The sequence below is a fragment of the Stenella coeruleoalba genome (assembly GCF_951394435.1).
Source record: "Stenella coeruleoalba genome assembly, chromosome: 15".
NCBI classification, from domain to species: domain Eukaryota; kingdom Metazoa; phylum Chordata; class Mammalia; order Artiodactyla; family Delphinidae; genus Stenella; species Stenella coeruleoalba.
Window position 1 is genome coordinate 51,545,999 of NC_137161.1, and position 21,871 is coordinate 51,567,869.

The window sequence follows — 21,871 nt, forward strand, 5'->3', positions numbered from 1 at the left end:
AGGTCTGGGAGGGGGTTTGAAACCTCAGAAACCAGGTGAGCCAGAGCCCTCCCCATCCCTGTCCTGCACCTCCTCCTGCTGTCCTTCCAGAACCCCCCTGCCCAATACTGTCCCTCACATCCCTGCTTTTCCTCTCCAGGATATGGCAATGGCAATGGGCTGGGGGCCCAGCCAGGTGAGGGGGCAGGGAACAGAGGGAAGTGGGGGGATATTGGAAGGTGGAGGGCAAGGTGGGCAATAGCAGGAACCACATCAGGTGGCTGAGTCACCTTGTCCCCAGAGCAGATTGTGGCCCGTGGGAGCTGGGCTTTTTCTGGCCTGGCCACTCTCTCCCCTGGAAGGTGTGTCTGCCCTAGAAGCCACCACAGGCGGATGGCTTGGCCATGTGGAGGCCAGGAGGGCAGCCTGGGGGCAGCACTGGCCTGGGCTCACTGCCCCCTCCCTTCCTCCCCATCTAGGTCCCTGCAGTGGTGGGGTCCCTCCGTGGCTTCTTGCCAGGCCTCCCACTCCAGGGATCCCTTCAGATAAAGCAGGTGGCTGGGGCCTGAAATCCCAGCCCCCTCCCCCAGTGCAGAACGGCAAGTTCCCAGGTCAGTGCGGATAAGGGACCTGAGGGGCCCTGGCGGGTACCTGGTCCCAGGAGGGGCTGGGCCTGGCTGGGCCACTCAGAATCCCCCAGGCCTGATCTCCAGCAAGTCAGTGAGGAAAAGCCTGAACTCTGGCCCTGAGACCCCACATGACCCCCAATATGACAGCTCCCCCAGCCCCTTCCCCCATGGCAGTCTGCGACATTCCACACCTGCCCCACCCTGGGCTCACTCCTGTCCCCTGGCTTTCCTTCTAGTTCCTACTCCAGCCATCCAGTGGGGGCCGAAACCTCAGGAAGCAGGTGTGCATCTGCCTTCCCTGCCCCACCCCATGCCAGATCAGATCATTCCTCCATCTCCCTTGTTCCCTGGGTCATCTCAGGTGTTCAGGCACTTTAAGGGCCAGGAAGTCCCTCTCCGAGTCTACCCTTGGTATCTCTTGCTGCTTTCATATCTCATTTCTTCTGGTTCCATTCCCTGTGGATGAGGAGAGTCCCTTACTCCTCAGAGTCTGGAAGGTCCATACTGGACCCCCAAGGAGTTTGGGAAAGTCTGGGTCCTCCCTGCTCATCTCCATTCCCCTCACAGGGTACCAGCCTCCGAATGGCTACAGACCAGGAGCAGAACTGGGTGAGGAGGCCCTTCGCCTGAGTTCTCCCTCCTCTCCCCTCCAACAGCGCAGGAAGTAGGGAGGCGAAACCGGCTATCTCTGACCCCTGTTTCCTCTCCCCCAGGCTTTGGTGGTGGCCTCAAGCCCCAGAAAGTCGGTGAGCCCCCGGGTCCCCATCTTGGGCATGAGCTATGTCTCCCTCACAGTGAGTGCTCCTTGTCTGTCTGTCAGTCTCCGTCCTTATCCACCCAGCGATTATGTACTATGCACTGGACCACAGTGGTGGCCAGAGCCAGGGGGATCCTGTCTCAGGTGAGGGCAGAGTGACAGACTCAGCAGGCAGAAAGGGAAGTGCCCAGAGGGAGGGAGGGACAGCTTCCAGAAGGTGGGCTCCACTGGGTTAGCTGGATGATGGTGGGGGATTGTGGGAGGTCCTCTCTAGGCTGCCTCGGAGTCAGTCTGTCTGTCTGCCCCTCCCTGTCCATGAGCAGGTCACCCTGGCCCCCCCCAGTGCTGCCCCCGCCCCATTCCAACCAGCCCCTCTCCCACCGCTGTCCTACAGGTTTTGGTTACAGGAATGGTGGTCTGGGATCCGGGGTCTTCCCTGAGGCCCGCGCACAGCCAGGTGCCTGGGGCTGCTGGGTAGGGTGGGGTGGGGGTTTCTGGGCTCAGGGGCTGCTCCTGCCTCTGACCTTCCCTTTCTTCCTCCAGGGTTCCCTGGGACTGATGGCTTTTGGAATGGTGAGTTGGACCCAGGGGACACCGTGCAGGGGGTGGGGGAAGGGATGTCCAGGGGCGGGGCAGGAGTCAGCCTGGTCTCTTGCAGGGTATGAGAGGGCAGCAGTTGTGCGCCCCAATGTGGCTGCTCCAGCCCCTGGAGGAAATGGTAAGAAATGTTGGGGGAGCAGAGGGAACCCTAGCAAGGGTGGCGGGGACCAGGCCGAGTGGGTGAGGGACTCTGAGACCCTGGAAGGACTGGGGCATCCTGAATGTACAACTCCAGTGGGCAGGAGTCCCAAGCCGGCTCTCCTCCTTCAGGTCAGGCCGGGGCCCCGAGGGGCTCTCCCTGGCCCTCCCTCCAGCCCTGGGGGGCCAACTTGAGGCCTAGATATGGGGCCAGAGGTGCATATCCAGAGGTCAGGAGCCAGCCAGGTAATGGGGTGCGTGGGAACGGGTCATCAGGGGTCGGGTAGCTGTGGAGAACTGGGCTCTGGGCCCTGGGGCTAGCCGTACAGCCCACCTTATAGCCCTGCAGAGATGGAGGGAGGGCACTCCTGGTGGAGGGAGTAGCAGGGGGACAGGAGGGACTCAGTGTTCTCACCTCTGCCCCTCCCCCCAGGGCCCTATGGGCAGCTGAGGCCAGAGCTGGGCCCTGGGCCCTTAGGTGAGTGGGGGTCTCCCAGGGCCTGGGGTAAAGCTGGGGTGGGCAGGAGGACTGCGAAGTCGTCTGGTGACTGGGGTGCCCTGGCTTGTCTGTGTGCCTTAGGGGGCCCTGAGGTGAAGCGAGGCAGCAATGGCCTGATGGGAAATGGCTATGGAGGTGAGAGGGAATGCAGGGCCCCTGCCCCCACTCATCCCATGCCACCATCGTTGCCCCTCCAGGCTGCACTGGGGGACACCCCCAGCCCTCGGGGGGGACATATAGCCAGCTCTCAGGCTACCTGTGTGTGTCTGCTGGGTGACTGGCCTCAGAGGCCAGGGGAGGGAGAGGACTCATGTCCCCCAGGAGGTAAGGAGGGAGACAGGGCTCACCACGGCCCTGCTCTGCCTCTTCCCAGGCTGCTGCCCTCTTGGGAAATGCTGAGCTCCAGAGCAGATTTACTGCCCACTCTGAGCTCCTCTGTATCAGAGCCTGGTCTGCCTGGCGAGGCTGGCCAGACCCTCGGGCTTGGCCTCTGGCCTGGGGTCTCCTGTGGGCTGGAACTATCAATAAAGGCAATGTGCTTCCCTGTTTGCCTCTGTGGGCTGTGTGCAGGGGATCACTGTCTGGGTTGGGGGCCAGCTGGGGGCCCCTTATTCATTCCTTCAACAAACATCAACACAGCTGTGTGCCAGGGGCTGTGCTCCAGATGGGAGAGATGTGAGAACTCAGGCCTGCCCTTGGGGAGGGGGGCATCACGTGGTCACAATCTGGCGATGGAGCCATGTCCAAGTTAGGGGACTTGTGCGTCATTTGTGTTTTAATTTATAATTAACTTATTAAAATGATCCAACTAAAAATCTCATTTTCCTTAAGCCATTATACTTGCTTCCAGACCTCATTTTATTGATTGACCTTATAATGTGGATGTAAAACTCACTTCACATTCTTTGATTAGTACTCAATTAGATTATAAATTTGACAGATCAGCTTCTCCCTAAATATTTAGCATGCTTTACAAACCTGATTAATTCAATTCCCTTAGACACTTCAAATAATTACACACATAATCTACTTGATCTCTTAACAGGGTGAGGGAGTGGCGTACGTGTGTACAAATCCAACCAGCAACTTCTTCCTAAGCACTTAAGGGGCTTTTGGAAATGAGCCCCTCTTGGAAATGAATAAATTAGACATTTAATATCTCAGATTACTGAACACTTTCAAACATTTTAAAAAGCCAGTTACTAATCCAATGTCAATAATCAGTGCTACTGGATTGCTTCGTTTTCTCATCCTGTGATTATAAGTTTAATCACCCAGAAATGTGGAAGCAAATTACTCTCCTAGGCTGGGTCCAGAATGGAGGTTGCACAATTGGGGATTGATCTGCTATTCTGAACTTTGACCAAGGGCTTGGCTAGTCCTGGAACCAGTCTCTTTGAGACTCTGTTCTGAGCTGTGCCTTCCCAAGCCTACACCTTTTGCAATCTGGTGAAGTTTTGTCTTAACTGAAGAATTCCAGCTGAATAGAGTTGAGGGGATTTGGCACCCTATGAGGAACTCAGCTTGTCTTTCTGTGGCCTGATTTAGGATAACAAGTGTAGACCAAAATCTGACTGCAGTATGCACAAGGTTTTGGGTTGAACAACCTTGAGGAGTGTAAATGTATAAACATTATTGGAATTCCAGACTGATTTCTCTTAGCCTACCTCATTTAATTTGCTCTATTTGAGAATCATTATAGACTTTTGTTTTTTCACAGAAGTATTGATTCTTTAAAAATATAATCTTGGGCTTCCCTGGTGGCGCAGTGGTTGAGAGTCCGCCTGCCAATGCAGAGGACACGGGTTCAAGCCCTGTTCTGAAAGATCCCACATGCCGCGAGCGGCTAGACTCATGTGCCACAGCTGTTGAGCCTGTGCTCTGGAGCCCGTGAGCCACAACTGCTGAGCCCACATGCTGCAACTGCTGAAGCCTGTGCGCCTGGAGCCCGTGTTCCACAGCAAGAGGGGCCACAGCGGTGGGAGGCCCGCGCACCACAACGAAGCGTAGCCCCTGCTCTCCACAGCTGGAGAGGGCCTGTGGACAGCAATGAAGACCCAACACAGCCAAAAATAAATTAAATAAATAAATTTATTAAAAATAAATAAATCCTGGATGTCATTTTTTTTTTTGTCATTTCTTTAAAAAAAAAAATCATCTTGTGTTTCTCTGACCTGAGGTGTGGAATAACCCACATCGTCTCTTTACTGGAGAACAGGATTAAGAGGAGCGTTTGGGCACAGGGGCCACAGAGAAGAGGGTCTCAGTGAGGGCAGTGGATGATATCCTTTCTAACCCACTGAGAAATGTTCTAATATTGTTTTTTTTTTAATTAATTTATTTTATTTTTGGCCGCACTGGGTATTCATTGTTGCATCCGGGCTTTCTCTAGTTGCAGCAAATGGGGGCTACTCTTTGTTGTGGTGCTCGGCGTCTCATTGCGGTGGCTTCTCTTGTTGCGGAGCAAGGGCTCTAGGCGCGCCAGCTTCAGTAATTGTGGGTAGTTGTGGCTTGCGTGCTCTAGAGAGCAGGCTCAGTAGTTGTGGTGCCCGGGCTTAGTTGCTCCGCAACATGTGGGATCTTCCTGGACCAGGACTCTAACACGTGTCCCCTATATGCACAGGCAGATTCTTAATCACTGTGCCACAAGGGAAGGCCTCTAATATTGTTTGTTTTTTTAAAAAATAAATTTATTTATTTATTTTTGGCTGCATTGGGTCTTTGTTGCTGTGCATGGGCTTTCTCTAGTTGTGGCAAGCAGGGGCTACTCTTTGTTCCGGTGCACAGGCTTCTCATTGTGGTGGCTTCTCTTGTTGTGGAGCACAGGCTCTAGGGGCACGGGCTTCAGTAGCTGTGGCACACAGGCTCAGTAGTTGTGGCTCGCGGGCTCTAGAGGGCAGGCTCAGTAGCTGTGGCGCAGGGGCTTATTTGCTCCGTGGCATGTAGGGATCTTCCCGCACCAGGGCTCGAACCCGTGTCTCCTGCATTGCCAGGCGGATTCTTAACCACTGTGCTACCAGGGAAGCCCTCTAATATGTTTTAATAAATATTTCTATATTCCAATTTTAAATAGATTGACCATTTCTCATTTTTTCCTGATTGTCACCCATCTGTGTTGTTTACAACCGTTCTTAACAACGTTAACACAAATGCTGCATGTCAAGCTTTGCTTTTGAATTGATATCGTTTCATCTTTTCTGTAAGATCATTCATTGGGAATTTGCGTAGATCTTGACCTACACCAGGAGCATCATTCCAGAATCCCTAAGGGCAAACCCCCCCAAAAAAAGAGATCCATACACTCTCCACATTGGCTGTTGTAGGGAGGGAGGGCGGGGCTGTAGAGGGGGTTGCGTGGCTAAATGGACCCTCAGGCCAGTTGGGGGCGCCCACTGCACACGCAGCGCCTGGCCTCAGGGATGGTGAGGGGTGGAGCCTGCGGCAACTCGGAATACTATGATTGGCTGGAACTGAGGGAGGGGAGGGAAGAAGACGTTGACAGAGAGTGCTCCTGCCTCTGACTGGCTGCCAGTGACAGCTCGTGCCAGCCGGCGGGAGAAACGCACAGGTCGCCGGCGCATTGGCCTTTGATTGGGTGGAGCGCGGTGGCGCACGGCTCCGATTGGCTGGGTCTCTCGCAGGGCGGCGCGTGGCCACCTGCTGGAGAAACAAGGCCTCCGCGGACTATGCGCGCTCGGCCCTGGCGCGGCGGTGGTGGCCAAGCTGGCGTCCCGGCTTCCTCGCTCCCGCTCGCATCCGCGGCTGGCCCGCGCCCGCGCCCACTCGCGGTTAGGCCGGGCCCGCGCATCTCTATCCCTGACCCCACCGCCTGCTCCGTCCCTGCCGCACCCGCCGCTGCCCGGACTGCCGCCCGGCCTGAGCCCCGCGCCGCCGCCGCCGCCTCCCTCGGCGCTCGCGCTGGCCGAGCTGCCGCCGCTGCCCGCGCTCCCGCTGCGGCCCAAGCCGGTGGCGCCCTGGGGCCCCGGCGCCCACATGGCGCTGCCCGACCTGCCGCCCGAGGCCTGGTCTTCCGCGCCGCCCGCCGCCGCCCTCGCCCTGCAGGACCTGCCGCGCCTCCCCGCGCCCGCGCCACCGCCCTCGCATCTGCCGTTACCGCCTCTGCCCGAGACCGCGGTCGCCGCCACGCCAGGGCCCGTGGGCGCGCGCGGCCGCCCGCCACTCAACACCGAGCCGCCCCCGCAGCCGCTGCCGCCGCTACCCACGCGGCCCTCGCCTTTCAACCTGCAGGCACCGCCTGCGCCGCTAGACCCCTGGCCGCTCGACCCCTGGCCGCTGCCCGCCTTTCCCCCGCCGCTGCCACTGCCGCCCCCGCCTCCGCACTTTTTCCTGTAGCCGCCGTGCTGAAGGCCCGGCCCTCCCCGCCCCGGAGGGGCTGCGGGCGGGTGAGTTGGCAGCCCTGCCTGGATTCAGAGGCTATGCCCCTCGCCGCCTTCCCCGCCGGCAGGTTCAGGGGCATGGGTCGGGGTCCGGCTTGGGGAAGAAGGAGGGCGTGTCGGGAGCAGCCCAGCTTTGGGGGAGGAAGGAGCAAGTCTGAAAATAAGCTCGTTTGAAAATTGGGGCCATTTCTTCCATTTTTCCTTACTATCCTACAGGAAGCCTTTTGCCTGGTCATTTGAGAATGTAACTAATTCCTTGTAGTGATAAACTGGCTGGTGATCTGGGCAGGTGGGGCTGGGATCCCACAGCACGCGGCTTGAGGAAATGAAAACAAAATTTAAAAATACTTTTACTAGAGTATGCAAAATGTCTCATTTTCCCTTGTACAGTAAAGGGTTTGGATGTCATCGCTAAGATCTTTCTCTGCTGAAGTTTGTATGGCTTCTTGGAAACTCAGAACCTGCCTTCCAAGTCTTAAGAAGTCAAACTTTCAGCTGAAATAGATCCTGGGGTCCCTTGGGCCTGGGCGCACGGGGAGAACAGCGGTGTTGATGGACAGTCGATACTGGGCCTTGGAACAAGAGTGTCACATGCAAGGGCTCTGAAGTCATCCCCAAGGGACAGGAAAGCTCCCAGGGTGAGTCATGAGAGGAAGCCCCTGTTCTCTCCTCATCCTTACTACCTCCCTTCACCACCCCCACCCCCCTTTCTCCCCAGCATGTACAACGCAGAATAAAGTTCCCTTTGTTACTCAGGTGGCTTGGGCTCAAGTAACCAGGCAGACGTCCTATCTCAGTGGGCTCTTCTACAGCAGCTCAGGAGTGGTATCAGGAAGCCAAATTGACCTTGGGAGACCTCTGAGAGCCTGGGACCTGCCAGCAAGAAAGGCAGTGTATGAGTTTCCTGAGACTGCTGTAGCAAATCACCACAAACTGGGTGGCTTAAAACAGAAATTTAGTCTCTCTTGGTTCTAGAAGCTGCAAGTCCAAAATCAAGGTATCCCAGGGCCATACTCCCTCCCAAGGCTCTAGGGGAGGATCCTTCCTTGACTCTTGCAGCTTCTGGTGGCTCCAGGTGTTCTTTGTTTAAGGCTGCATCACTCCAATCTTTGCCTCCATCTTCATATGACCTTCTCCCTTGTAGCTGTGTCTCACATCTCCCTCTTGTTTTTCTCTTATGACACCTGTCATTGGATATAGGGCCCACCCTAAGTCCAGAATGCTCTCATCTTGAGATCCTTAAGTACACCTGCAAAGACCCTTTTTTCAAATAAGGCCATGCTGACACGTTCCTGGGCTTGGGACTGGACATAGTGTTGGGGGCCACCATCCAATCCATACAGGCAGTGTGCTCTCCCTTGTGGGGCTGGCCCACCTGCCACGCTGTCTTTCAGCTTCCCTAAAGCCTGTGTTAGGCCCTACCCCTTGCTGAACCTGAGCCTTGGGTGCCCTTGGAGTACTCACGCAGGATCCAAAGGCGCTAGTGCCTTGATAAAACTCTCACTGGCACAGGAAAAAAAGTAGACCGACTTTCCCCTTTGCTGAATTGTGGCCGAGTTCGCATTCCTGCCAGCTTGCTGCTTCCTCTATGCTCTTTATGTCCTGTAGCCCTCCCCACTCTGAGCTGAGAATCAGACAGTAAACAGGAAGGACAAGACTGAATGTGGGCTCCTAAAGAAGACAGCACTCTCAGAGCTTCAGATGGCTAACTGCTGCTGGTTGTAAGATGACAATTACGACTGATAATAAAGTTGTTACCCAGTCAATGGAGTCGGCCCCAGTTTACAAGTGAAACTGCCATTGTGCTCTTGATGAAATACTCCCGTCCCAAGTTAATACCTACAATAATACCTAAGGTGTGCAGGGCACTTGCGGCCCAGCCAGTGCCTTTGGCAACCCTGGAGGTAAGCAGGGCAGGCTTCTCCCTCTGGTTTGTAGCCAGGAGACACCCGAGATTAGGCAGACGTGACTTGCCCAGCAAGGTCCTGGGGTGGGGTTGACACCACGTCTGACCCCAGAGTTCACTGATCTGCGTGCTGCGAGTGGAGAGCACTCTTTGCTTTCTGAGACGGGGACATGGACACGGTGAAAGTGAACCCGGGTGGAGGGTGGCTTCCCGTGTAATCAGATACAGATGTTGTTCTGTGCAGAGACTTCCCCATGACGCAGGGAGCCTCGAGGAGTGGGAGGAGGAGGGGATGGCTGGCTCTGGAGGAAAGGACAGGATGCAGGGAGGATGGCTTGAGGGAAGCTCAACATGGTGCGGGGTGGCCCGGCTGGGCTGCGGGCTGCATTGCCTTCGGGGAAAGAGGCACCAGGAGGCCCAGCTTACTCTCAGGAAGCTCAGCCAGCGTTGCTGGGCAGGGAGCTGGAGGCTTTGAAGTCAGTCTGGGGTTGCATCAGGCTTGTCCTGTTTCCCACGTGTTCTCTTGGCCAAGTTCCTTAGCTCTCTGAGCTTGCTCCCTTGTCTGTAAAATGGGGGCGTAAGTCCCTGAGAATTATTATGGGATGTCAGTGTTTCCTCTTTTCCTTTTGGTTCAGGAGCCAGGGGCTTTCTACCTGCAACTTCGGGGCCTCAGGTGCCTCCCCAGGGAAATGGGCGATGCAGCCTTTGGGGTTGTTGTGCAGCCCCCATAGCTACCTCCATACCCTTCCTGGCACCATGGTGGCCACAGTCAGTTCCCCTCTTTTGTCCTGTTCCCCTGTAAGGGGAGCGAGATGGACAATAGGATTGGAGTTAACCCCCTCCCACTTCACCTTCATCTAAGCTGAGCTGCAGTCTCTTCTGCCCACCTGAGCCTCCCACCCCTCCTCCCTCCCAGAGAGAACAAAGGTTAGTTTTGGTTCTGTCACTCCCTGAAGGGGTGAGGAGGACAAGCCCCCCTCCACTTCCTTGGTTTCCTCCCTCAGTGGTACAGCGGGGAAGGTTCTCCTCCCCCACCTCTTTCCCAGGAGGTGGCGGATGAGGTGGGGCTTCCTGCGGACTCGGTAAAGTGTCATTGAGATGGTAACTACACAGTGGGGGTCCCGGCCTCTCCTGTCCGTAGCCTTCCAGCCCGAGTCCCAGGCCCAGCCTAGGCCCCAACTTTAACCCTTTGGTTCCCAGATCCAGCTGAATCCAGGTTGACCAGAGGACCTAAGAGAGGGCCTGGGGCCTCCCAGCCGTGGCCTAAGGAGGGCTGAGGGCTGAGGGTGGGCAGTACATTCCTGCCCAGGTGCCCTGGGACTCTGACCTCTGCTGCCCATCCCCCCCACACACACACAGTGTGCCTCTCCTAGTTCTCTGACAAATGTCCCCACATTTACTCTCCGTCTAGGCTGTGGAGGAGGCGCCTTATCAAGAGGGGGAAAAGGGAGACAGGTGGGAGGAAGCTGAAGCTGCCCCGTGCCCGGAGGCAGGTCTGGCTGGGATTGGTTTCTGGGGGCGGCGGCAAGAGGGGTGTCTTCATCCTCTGACCGCCCACCTCCCGTGTGGCAGTGCAGGGGTAGAGTGTAGACATGTCGGGCCGAAGAGGAAATGGGATCTAAGAAGTTTAGGGTCCTCATTGTGCCATCTCTGGGCACCACGTTTACCTGGTGTGTATAGTGCCCACACCAGGCCCCATCACGACGTTGGGGGGAGGGGGTTGGAGCTGCCCGTGGAACTGGTGGGCCCTTAAAGCAAGGCCCAATTGCAGGCTGACCAACTGTCCCCATCCCCTGCGACCCCCCTACAAAGGACTCAGTGCTCAAACCAGGAATGTACTAGGCAAATCAGGATGAGTTGGTGACCTTATGCCCAAGGCAGGAGGCAGACTCTCTCCAGGCCTGGGGAAGGAAAAGGCCCTGGGCTGAGGCTGCCCAGGATGGGAGGCCTTTTGTGCGGTTCGGTGGGCCCTCCAGAGATCCGGGCTGGCTGCTGCTCCCTGACACCTGCCTGCCCAAACCTGTGTGACTGGATTCCTGGTGGCCCCAGAGGGAGCCCACTGAAGGCTTGCCTCTATTTGCCCTTCTTCCCAACCACCCACCTACCCCATGAAGTCTGAGGCCTGGGGACGTGAGGGGGCACTAGATGAGCTGGACAACCTGCCCAGGGCTCCCCCTGCCCATCCCAGCCAGCTAGCATCAGCACCCTCCTCCCGTCTTCAGGCCGGGGCCACCAGGTCAGCCCATACCAGTTTATCTCTGCCCCTCTCTGGGGAGGCACCCAGTGTGGAGAAAGCGCCAATCATTGGCGTCCGCCTATCAGACCCACTGGCTGGCACTGGCCTCAGTTGTTCCATTTTAGGGGGAGGCGTTCTTGTGCTTTCCTGGGGCACCCACCCCTTTGCAAATCTGATGACGTTATAAACCTCTTTTCCAAAAAATTGCTAAAACCCATTCCCAGAAGCAATGCAGCCACTTGAAATTAGAATCCTTTATAAATGAAGCCCCACTGGGTAGGTGAGGAGGCACCTAGCACCCCTCCCCTCCCTCAGGGTCGTCGAGTGGTGCAGCGGCCAGGTGTGCATTGGGGGGCCTCCCACCCCTGCCCCCACAGGCCAGGTGAGCTCCAGCTTCCTCAGGAGGAGGGTGGGTGGAGAGGCTCTCCCCCGGGGGTCCTCTCCACCACCCCGGAGAGTGGAATTTTCATCAGCCCCCAACTCCCTTTTCACACAGTAATCCTCAGTTCTTAGCACCCAGGGAGGGCCTTGAAGGAGCTCATGGCCCGCCCCAAATGAGGGGCTCCTGTTTGTGCGCTTCTCAAAGGGACCTTTGACCCAAGGAGGCTAAGGACCTTGACCTTCCATGAACTGGCCCTGGGTTGGGGGCAGGATTTGAGCCATGGTCTGTGTGACTTCCAGGCTGCCCCCACGAGGGGAGTCACAGGCTCTGAGGGGGTCTTCAGGAGGGGTGTCTTTCCTGAGGACAGTGGGGCAGGGCTCAGGGACGCCCTCCTCTGTGGTGTCCCACTCCCCGAGGAACAGAGTTGGGTGCTGGGGCTGCACCCCCACGGAGGGCTCACGCCCCTGCTACTCTCCCCCTTCCCCCTCCCCCACCTGCACAACGGGCTCTTTGTCCCTGGCCCCCAGACACCCTCAGCTCAGCCCCCAGATTCAGCAGCAGGGGTGGGGATGGCACACCTGAGCTGATGTAGAAGTTGGGGGTGGTGGTTTTCTAGGCCATTGCCTGGGTGATGCCACCTGAGCTGAGCGCCAGGCACCTGTTGCTGGGGAACAGTGCGGGCAGGGCCCCTCCCTCGGGAGCCGCCAGCGCCACTGGGCTGAGACGGGAGACGGATCAGATTCCAGAGAGTCCCCGGTTGGCGGGCAGCTGGACAGGGGCGGGGTGTGTGATACTGGGGAAGCTGGTGCGTTTGCATCACGGGGTGGGGGAGAGCAGAGACAGCGGTGGGCGGGGGACAGGAGGCTCCCCAAGATACCCTCCCACTTCTGTCCTGAGCCAGTTCCTTTATGGCCCCCATTCCTTCCTCCACAGCCGGTCCTCAGTCTCCCCATTCCTTTGTCCATGGGTTCCTATGGCATGGATGTTCTTTCTTCCCCTGTTCCATCCTGGTCATGACCCACCCCCGCACTGACCCTGAGGCCCCCATCCCATCCCCAGCCCCGCCTCCTCCCATCACTCTGGCTTCCCCAGTCTCGGCCTCTCTGCTCCTCCCCTGCCTTGGCCTTAAAACCCCGCCTGCAACCGGGAGCCAGCAGAGTCCCCAGGTGGCACTGCCAGGTGAGCCGCTCAGCGTGAACCTGCACCAACTCTGGGGACACATCTCTCTTCAGCCTGAAGGTGGGTCGGGAGGGTCCGTGCAAGCTGGGTCAGACAGGCGGCGGTGGGACCTGACTGCAGGGTGGCAGGAGCAGCCGCTGGGCATCTGAGGGGCGACGGGCCCCTCGAAGGGACACCAGCCGCTCAGCTGAGCAGGACTTGAGGTTGATTTGTGTTTGTGGAGGTTCAGAGACACATCTGTGAGGGGCACGGAGCGAGGAGGTGCCTTGCCAGAGGCTCACAGATGTGAGGACTGTCTTGGTCAGAGGACGCTGACTTACGCTCCGCAGCATCGGACCCACTCCTGCAAATCAACCAGGCCTCCTAGAGTTGGGAAGACCTAACTGAGGGAACAGATGGCTTCGGCTGCTCTTGAACTCCTGGGCATGACCCTGGCTGTGCTGGGCTGGCTGGGGACCCTGGTGTCCTGTGCCCTGCCCCTGTGGAAGGTGACTGCCTTCATCGGCAACAGCATTGTGGTGGCCCAGGTGGTGTGGGAGGGGCTGTGGATGTCCTGCGTGGTGCAGAGCACCGGCCAGATGCAGTGCAAGGTGTACGACTCGCTGCTGGCGCTGCCCCAGGACCTGCAGGCTGCCCGAGCCCTCTGCGTTATCGCCCTCTTGCTGGCTCTGCTTGGCCTGCTGGTGGCCATCACGGGTGCACAGTGTACCACCTGCGTGGAGGATGAAGGCGCCAAGGCCCGCATTGTGCTCACCGGGGGGGTCATCCTCCTCCTCTCAGGCATCCTGGTGCTCATCCCTGTGTGCTGGACCGCCCACGCCATCATCCAGGACTTCTACAACCCCCTGGTGGCTGAGGCCCTCAAGCGGGAGCTGGGAGCCTCTCTCTACCTGGGCTGGGCGGCATCTGCCCTGCTTATGTTGGGCGGGGGCCTCCTCTGCTGCACATGCCCCCCGCCCCAGATCGACCGGCCCCGGGGACCGAGGTTGGGCTACTCTATCCCCTCCCGCTCGGGTGCATCTGGGCTGGACAAGAGAGACTACGTGTGAGGTGAATGTCCATGGAAGCCTGCTGCTTAGAACCTTGACCCTGTGCTGGATGCCCTGCCCTAATCCTTGCCTTCTACTGTCAATCCTTCCCCCAGGTGAAACCCACTTTCCAGATGCTGGAGCCCAGCCCGGCTGCAGGGCTAGTCTCAGCGGGCCTGACTGAGTCTAGACCCTCCTCAGGGTCCCCACCTCCATCCAGGCAGGGTGCCCTGGCCTGCCCCTGCTTCCCCCAATTTTCTCTCTTCTGCTGTCTCCTTCTTCAGGCTGGCCCTCCTCTTCCTGAGCCCTCCCCTGCCCCCAGAACCTGGGCCTCACTCAAAGGGCAGTAGCTCCTTATGCCCTCCCTGGCCTGGAGTTGGTCCCTTCTGACCTGGCCACTACCAGCATCCAGAGGCCCAGGACAGGTCATCTGGGAGCAGCCACTCTCCTCCAGGCCTGGAGGCCCTGCCCATCATCAACCCCCCTCACCCCCACCTTTGAGTAGGGAATAAATAGACCATTTGTAACCCGGCTCCTTTGATCTGTGGTTGGGCCGGGAAGACCTGATGGCCTCTCCTGGGTTTGTCTGGCCAAGGCCTGCTCCAGGTCCTGACCAGTGGGTAACCTCACTCAGGCCACGCAAGGCACGGGGGCAACACGGGAGGTGAGTGACTTGTGCCCACCTCCTCCTGCCAGGCTGGCACTCAGCAGACCCCCAGCAACACCAAAGGCAAGTAACCAAACAAAATGTGCTTTATTTAGTAAAAACTGGTGAGTGTGGGCAGGACATGGCAGAAGTGCACAGGGGCTGGGGATGGGAGGGTCAGGGGTCAGCACAGGGGGGACATGACTCAGGATGGAGAAGCCAGAGGTCAGAAGACTTGGAGGTGGGTGGGTCTTTGGTAACTTATCACCTGCTCCTCTAGAGGCTACACATGGCTCAAAAGCCCCTGGGGGTTCCAGAGGCCTGACCAGCAAGGGAAGGCTTGTCTCTGCAGGCCTAGGGAGGCCCTACCCCCAACATCAGCAGGAACTCTCGGGGACAGGATGAAAGCACCTGGATAGCAAGCACCCTTCACATGGGGCCCAAAGCTCCAGGTTGGTCTCTAAGATGGGGGTGTCCAGGGTGGAGAAAGATCCAGAAACTCTGAAGCATCACCTCTTTGGCTCCATCATCCAAAGGTGAGGAACGCCAGTAGCAGAGCCCAGGTGGGTTATCAAATGGATTAACCACCGCCCCCCACCAATATAAAGCAAAAACAACACCAAAGCTGTCATGGATCACCATTGCCATGGCTCCAGCTCAGAGGGTTAGGCTCCACTCTCAAGGGAGCCCACGCTCCCCTTCCCGAATTAGACGTAATTCTTAGTGGGGTACTCAGAGGGACCCCGAGAGGCAGTATGTGGGGCTGAGGCCGAGTATCGGGCCATATAATGGCTAGAGCCCCGGGACCCCCCAGAGGGGCAGGTGCAGCACAGTAGCCCCCCACCCAGCAACAAAAGGCCAGAAGCTGCCCAGCCCAGGTAGAGGGAGGCTCCCAGCTCCCGCTTTTGGGCCTCGGCCACCAGGGGGTTGTAGAAGTCCTGGATGATGGTGTGGGCAGTCCAGCACACGGGGATCAGGGTCAGGACTCCTGAGATGACAAAGATGATCCCAGAGATGAGCACCAGACGGGCCTTGGAGTCCTTGTCCTCCACACAGGTGGTGCACTTGGCCCCTGCGAGGTAGACCAGCAGGCCGAGCAGGACCACTAGGAGAGTGATGACACAGAGGGCTCGGGCAGCCTGCAGGTCCTGGGGCAGCGCCAGCAGCGAGTCGTACACCTTGCACTGCATCTGGCCAGTGCTCTGCACCACGCAGGACATCCACAGCCCCTCCCACACCACCTGGGCCACCACAATGCTGTTGCCGATGAAGGCGGTCACCTTCCACAGGGGCAGGGCACAGGACACCAGGGCATTCACCCAGCCAAGCAGTGTCAGGACGATCCCCAGGATTTGCAGACCAGCAGAGGCCATGGTGAGGTTGAGGTTGAGGAGCTGCACTGCGGGACAGAAGCAGAGTAACGTTAAGATCAGCTGGCCCAGCCCCTGGTTCCCAGTGAATGCTAACCCCCATGCCACATGCCATGGCCACCACACAGGACACCAAGAGTATGAACCCTGGGAATCAGGACACCGTGTCCTGTAACATGGGCAAGGCATGCTCCCTGAGCCTCATTTTCTCATGGGCAAAATGAGCATTTAATGCTTTAGTATTTTTTTTTCCCCAGACAGGCACTAGTTTATAAGAGTGAAAAAGTAAGCAACCCAGTCCTAGTTGTTTTGAGTGCAAATGAAATATAAAGCCTATGCACATGCTTGCCCATGGCTTCAGCTACTTTGGGTACAAAGGGGCAAAAGGGATGAAACAATAGAATGCAGTTTTTTGGTGGTTTCCACAGGGTTAATGGGTGGTAGGTTTGCTCTAGCCATGAGTTTCAGGCTTAAAACTTAGTTTTAACACCAAGAATAGAGATACAAGTTTCCTCCCAGCACCCAACATAAATGTCCAAACCCTTCACCCCAACTTGGTTCTGTACCCCATACAGGCGGTTGCCAGTTTGATCTTAAGATCTTGTGTACATGGTGGCCAGTCAGCCCTGGCCTTGCCTGCCACTGCCTGGCCCAAACCAATCCCACCCAGTCAGACCCTGGATGGGGCAGGAGAGATGGAGGGAAACAAAAACAAAAACAGCCCTCCCACCCCGAAGCACTTCCTTTCCCAAGGCCACCGGCTGCCTCCCTGGTTCCTGCCCTTCTGTCCTCCCCTAGGGGGGCCACAGAGCAGACCCCCAAGGTTGGTGACTTTTTTTGTGTATTCTTGCCCCAAGTGCCATTCTCTCAGGACACAACTTCCCTAAAAGAAGTTACCACCCTTGGGGTCTGTCCAGTGAAACATCTCCTCTGGGGCAGCCCTGGCCCCCTCACATCCCACTTCGTGTTGGAGGTCGCCGCGGGGGATCCCTTCCGTTCAGGGTCCCGTTGTGGCTCTCCACTGCCCAAAGTTCCCGCGCACGGCTCGGACCTAAACTTAGCACCGGCCCCACCAGGGTGGCCAGAGGGCAGACTCTCCACTCATTTGCACCCGCCCATAACCCGGGCCGAACTCATGGCCTGGGGGGAGATAGGACGCGGCGGGCCGTACGGCGCTAATCCCAAACCCAGTGTCAGCCCTCCAGGACTCTGGCCGGGTTAGGGCCGGGGCCACGCCAGACTGGGCACCCAGCACCTCTCCCTTACAAGCGTGTCCCTGCTCTCGACTCCTTCCCTTTCCACGCACTACAGGCTCGGCTCATCCGAGGGCGTCCCCTCCCGCTCTCGATCCCTATTTCCCTTCTGAGTCTGGCCCGAAGAAGGGTGTCCTCAGCCCCCCGGCCTGGAAGCCGCGCACCCTGGAAGGTTCTAATGGCGGCGCTAGCTGCAGGGTCCGCTCCCGCAGGTGAGGGGGAAGGGAGCCCCGCCCCAGAGGGAAGCACAGGTGGGGGAGGGGCGCCTGGGTTTCGGTGCCTTTGTCCCCGGGCTGGGGGAGGGGCGTTTAACCCTTCCGCCAAAGGACCCCATTAGGGCTTTGGTGCAGCCCCCCGCCCAGGGGCTCCTGGCCCTGGGTGGCTGCCGCCCAATCAGTTCAGGTTCTTCACGCGCACCCCAACCCAACTCCGCCACTCCCCCTGCCCCCCTATCTTCGAGGCACCTACCCCCTCCCCCACGACACGCACACTTCCCCCAGGCTCACCTGCAAAGGAGTCCACCAAGATTCGGAGTAGCAGGCGGAGTGCTGGGACTGGGGCGGAGGCGGGGGTCTTAAAGAGGCAATGACGTCACCGGACCACCGCCCAGGGGAGGGGCAGAGACCCCAGTCCAGACCGCGGCGGACGCGCGAATCCCAACCTCGTCAGTGGGGGGCGCTCGAGCCTGGAGCCGCTGCTCCCCCATCTGGCCCGGGTGCAGGGCATCAACTGGCTGAAGTCCGGCAAGCAGTGGGTCAAGGGGCAGGGTATGGAGCCGAACAGAGCTTGGGGCTCGACTCCGGAACTCACCTAACCTTCCCGAGCCTCATTTTAGTCTGAAAAATGGAGACAACAAGCCCACATTTTACTATGTAACTATGTCCTAAGGTAGAAATTAAAGGGCACAGTATTATTATTTTTGTTGTATTGTTATTATCATACCCTCGGGGCCCTTAAGAAACAGCTTTCTCTGTGCTGGGTTGTTTCGTGTCAGATCCGCCCTCTCGCCCAACATGCACCTCCTGGGCTTCCGCACCGAGAAGGCAGGGCCAGATCTGCATCCCTTTGGCGTTCTGGCCGCTCCCGCACAGAGACGGCGTTTGTTGAGCGAATAACTGAACTTAGAGGTCCGGGCGGGACCCGGCATCTAGGGGTGGATCATGGGGCGGGCAGAGGCTAGGGATCCGCCCCGGAAGGCGGGGGCGGGGCCGCTGCTGTCTGCCCGGGTACGCTGGCGGCCAGCGCAGACTGCAGCCGCCGCCCGACGAACACCATGTCTCCTGGCCCACTACGCCCGCTGCCGCGGCTCTTCGTGCTGGGGCTCGGGCTGGCGCTGCTGAGCGCCGCGGCCGGGGAGCGAGTGCCAGGTATGCCCGGCCCGGGCTGGGCGGGAGGGCGTGGGAGACGGAGGACTCCCAGGTCCGGGATCGGGGAGCCGTCATTGGGGGCCTAGAGGAGGGGGCAGAACTGGGGGGACTAGGCGGACATGGGGATCCGGGGTCAGGTGGTCTCCAGACACCGCGCTCCCTGGCCAGGAGAGGTCCCATCTCGCTCCCAGCTTCATCCGTAGTCCGGGCCTCAGTTTCCCGCCTGTCCAACTTGGGGGGCGGGGGAGGCTTCGGTCCTGAGTCTGGACTCGGAAGTGGAGAGAGAAGAAAAGTTTGAGGGAGGGATGTCCCGTCCGGTAAGGTGGCACGCCCCCAGCCTGATCAATACCGGGTCTGCCCACCCCCCTTAACCGGAGAGTTGGGGGGGTGCTGAGAGGCACGGAGGTCTGTGCCCCCCATACCATGTGGGGTGCCCCCTTCCATCCGGTGACTTCAGTGCCCAGCTATGCGGGGGGAGGGACCGGGGTCGGGCCCGGTGCCCAGGAATGAGTCACCCGCCGGCGGCGGCGGGGGGGCTGTTATGGGGACCTGACCCACTCCCCCAGCGTCCCGCACTACGCCCCCCTCTCCCCCGCGCTGCCGTGTCCCGGTCGGGCCGTGCGGTCACCTGTGAGGAATGTGGAGGGAGGGCGCCGGTGACTCACGTTATTCGAGCCGGCCGACCCTGACCTCAGCCCCAAAAATAGCCGCCCCCCGCCTCTGACTCGTGGCCCCCTCCCCAGGCACCACCCCCTGCTCTCGCGGCAGCTCCTGGAGCGCGGACCTAGACAAGTGCATGGACTGCGCATCGTGCCCCACGCGACCGCACAGCGACTTCTGCCTGGGCTGTGAGTGGGGGCGGGGCCAGAGGCGAGCGGACCCCAGTCTGGGGGAGAGGGTTGCTGGGTGGAGAGGGGAGCAGATCTGTGGAATTAATTGGGAGAGGCTGGATTGAGGAAGGGGCTCTGACTGGGGTAGGGACCAAGGTGGAGGAAAGGCTTAAGGCTCCGATCTAGGGGGCGGGGCTGGTCCCTAGAGGGGCGAGGTCTGACTTGGAGTCCCGCCCCCAGGCGCTGCGGCCCCTCCAGCCTCCTTCAGGCTGCTGTGGCCCATCCTTGGGGGTGCCCTGAGCCTGGCCCTCGTTCTGGGGCTGCTTTCCGGATTCCTGGTCTGGAGACGGTGCCGCAGGAGAGAAAAGTTTACCAGTAAGTGTGCCCCTGCCCGCCCGACGGCCCCTCATCATTCCTCAACAACTCCCCCGCTCCTGATGCCCCTCTTCTTATCTTGCAGCCCCCATCGAGGAGACCGGCGGGGAGGGCTGTCCTGGCGTGGCCCTGATCCAGTGACAGTGAGCGCCCCCTGCCAGCAGGAGGCTGCGCCCACTCATCATTCATTCATTCATTCTGGAGCCAGCCCCAGCCTCCCAGACACAGCCAGAGCCAGGCTGCTCCAACCACAGGGGTGTGGAGGGATGGGGGACAGCAAGTCACCTGAGGCCTGGGTCCAGGCTTCAGAAGGGCCTTCCAAGGTGTCTGACTGCCCTGACTCTGGCTCCAGAATAGAAAAGGAGACCCTGGCTGGCTCATGCCAGACAGCTGACACTAAGGAACCATAGCATTTGCACAAGGGTCCCCCCACCCCCACTATGGCCTGGGGGCCAGGCTGACCTGAGAGACAGACACAACATCAGGACCCACCCACTCAGATGTACTGAAATTCCACCAGGGGGTCTCAGCCTGGGGGGCTAGGGACCTGTTCCTAACTCTAGGGGGCTGGCCCTCTAGCACGGCTGGCCCTAAGACACTGCCCCTCCAACCCCCAAAAGGGGGGAGATATTTATTTTGGGAAGAAAGTTTGGAGGGGGAGAGAATTTATTAATAAAAGAATCTTTAACTTTAAATGGTTTGGAGAGTAGCATAATCCCAGCCTGACTTCCCAGAGCTGGAGGGAGGAGTGAGTCAGCCGCGGGGGTGGGGGTGAGGCTCTGACTCACACATTCTCAATGCCTGAGCCCAGCCTGCCAGGACCTGGCTGTGCCCTGACCGTTTTCCAGGGAAGATCTTGAGGAGAAACCCCAGCATCCAGCACCCCTGCCCTGCCCTCCCTTTCCCAAAGGCCCTGGGTTCCACACTGTAGCCTTCATTTGCTCAGCAATCTTTATTCAGTTCTCTGGGGAGGGGACGGCTCCCTTCCCATGCTCCTGCGCCTCCCACCCCAGGGCTCCGTGGGGCTCAGTGTCCTCTGTTGGGGGAAGGTCCTTGTGCCCAGAGGCCTGGTCTGGAGGAAAAGCAGGGCAGCTGCTCCCTTCGTGGGAGTGCTGGCCTCCCCTGCTGTGGGGAAGAAGGAAGGTGGGCAGGGGCACTGCCCCCCAGCACTCAGAGCTCCATTATGTCCCCAGCTGGGGTTGCAGGATAGTGGCGGCTGGGGGTGTCCCCCAGCCTCAGCAACCGGAGCGCCTCAGGGATCAGGTTCCCAGGGTAGCACCAGAGAAGCAGCTCAGAGCAAGGGCTTCTGGAAGAGGAAATGACAGTCACGGCACAGGGCTGAGGCTGGACTGGCAGAGCCACACCCCACCTGGTACAGGTCCCCAGGGGCTCCTGGACTGCTGGCACCTTCCAAGGAGCCAAGTAGGGAAACAACAGAGGTTGGCTAGAAGCTAAAAATAGCAAGATGAGGCAGAGCCTGGAGATTGGCTCTGAGGATTGGGTATGATCCTCCAGAAGGCCCAGCTAGTGGATTGTGGATTGTGCCTACCTGAGTGGGGGCAGAGCTGGGGGGAAAGCCATGGGGGGGCTGCAGTAAGGGTGGTCATTGTGCAGGCTGAGTCTAGAGAAATGGGTGACCATGTTCTCCTCAGACAGGAACTGCTTGCGCAGGGGCTCCCTGGGGAGAGACGAGGAGGCAGGCAGCCTGGGATATTCAGAAGAGAGGTAGTCTGATGGGGACCTGAGGTGACAGAGGGCTTGCTGGGAGTCCCTCCCTGCCCCCAAACTCACTGCTCCTCCTCCAGGCGACGCTTGGTACTCATGGGCACAGGTCCTCGGAGAGGGGAGCTGGGAAGAAAAGAGAGCCAGGAGCACCCCACCCTCTTGGACCCATCCCCAGGATCTGCCCAACTAAGCCTGCAGCGTCAGCCAGGAGCCCCCAGCCCAACCCTGTCTCAGCTGACGCCTAAGTCACCTCCTCTCCCAGACCATCCAGAAGCCTGCCTCGGAGTCTGTCCAGAGTCTGCAATCCTGTCTTAACTCATGCCCAAGCCCTGCCGATAAACCCCACCGCGTGTCATCCTGCAGACCAGCCCTGAGGGCCCAGCAAAGCTCCTGGGCCCCCGGGCCAGGCCCACCCAGGGCCCCCACACACACCTCGCGTCCAGGCCTCGGGACGCCCCTGAGTCAGCCCGCGGGTCGCGCCGGGCCCGACCCTGGGGGCTTCGCTCCAGGGGTTGCTGCAAGATCATTGGTGTTCGGGGTCCTGCGAGCGGAGGGGTGGGATCCGGGCGACAGGG

At 59.1% G+C, this 21,871-nt stretch overlaps 4 protein-coding genes across 8 annotated transcripts; 2 read left to right on the plus strand and 2 right to left on the minus strand.

Moving 5' to 3' along the window:
* Positions 1-13,097: 13,097 nt before the first annotated feature.
* CLDN9 (claudin 9) lies at positions 13,098-13,751 on the plus strand (the record flags this gene model as incomplete). The annotated part of the gene is made up of 1 exon (XM_079946002.1): positions 13,098-13,751. One exon carries the CDS (start codon positions 13,098-13,100, stop codon positions 13,749-13,751), a length of 654 nt encoding a protein of 217 aa, XP_079802128.1.
* A 736-nt stretch (positions 13,752-14,487) lies between these two features.
* CLDN6 (claudin 6) lies at positions 14,488-18,190 on the minus strand. Of its 3 annotated transcripts, XM_079944421.1 has the most exons (3): positions 17,942-18,190; positions 17,506-17,835; positions 14,488-15,775 (listed from the first exon to the last, which is right to left on the minus strand). In XM_079944421.1, exon 3 carries the CDS (start codon positions 15,747-15,749, stop codon positions 15,084-15,086), a length of 666 nt encoding a protein of 221 aa, XP_079800547.1. In that variant the 5' UTR covers positions 15,750-15,775; positions 17,506-17,835; positions 17,942-18,190; the 3' UTR covers positions 14,488-15,083. The 3 variants fall into 3 exon arrangements, with proteins under 3 accessions (XP_079800547.1, XP_079800546.1, XP_079800545.1); XM_079944420.1 differs by having other exon boundaries at positions 17,506-17,985; XM_079944419.1 differs by lacking the exons at positions 17,506-17,835; positions 17,942-18,190 and adding an exon at positions 17,053-17,056.
* Positions 18,191-18,209: 19 nt separating this feature from the next.
* TNFRSF12A (TNF receptor superfamily member 12A) lies at positions 18,210-20,254 on the plus strand. Its single transcript, XM_079944422.1, has 4 exons — positions 18,210-18,366; positions 19,110-19,214; positions 19,437-19,571; positions 19,657-20,254. The coding sequence occupies exons 1-4, from the start codon at positions 18,273-18,275 to the stop codon at positions 19,710-19,712; spliced, it is 390 nt and encodes a 129-aa protein (XP_079800548.1). The 5' UTR covers positions 18,210-18,272; the 3' UTR covers positions 19,713-20,254.
* A 139-nt stretch (positions 20,255-20,393) lies between these two features.
* HCFC1R1 (host cell factor C1 regulator 1) lies at positions 20,394-21,855 on the minus strand. 3 transcript variants are annotated; one of them, XM_079945991.1, is made up of 4 exons: positions 21,729-21,855; positions 21,363-21,419; positions 21,121-21,249; positions 20,394-20,877 (listed from the first exon to the last, which is right to left on the minus strand). In XM_079945991.1, the coding sequence occupies exons 1-4, from the start codon at positions 21,821-21,823 to the stop codon at positions 20,742-20,744; spliced, it is 417 nt and encodes a 138-aa protein (XP_079802117.1). In that variant the 5' UTR covers positions 21,824-21,855; the 3' UTR covers positions 20,394-20,741. The 3 variants fall into 3 exon arrangements, with proteins under 3 accessions (XP_079802117.1, XP_079802116.1, XP_079802118.1); XM_079945990.1 differs by having other exon boundaries at positions 21,121-21,276; XM_079945992.1 differs by lacking the exon at positions 21,121-21,249.
* Positions 21,856-21,871: the final 16 nt, after the last annotated feature.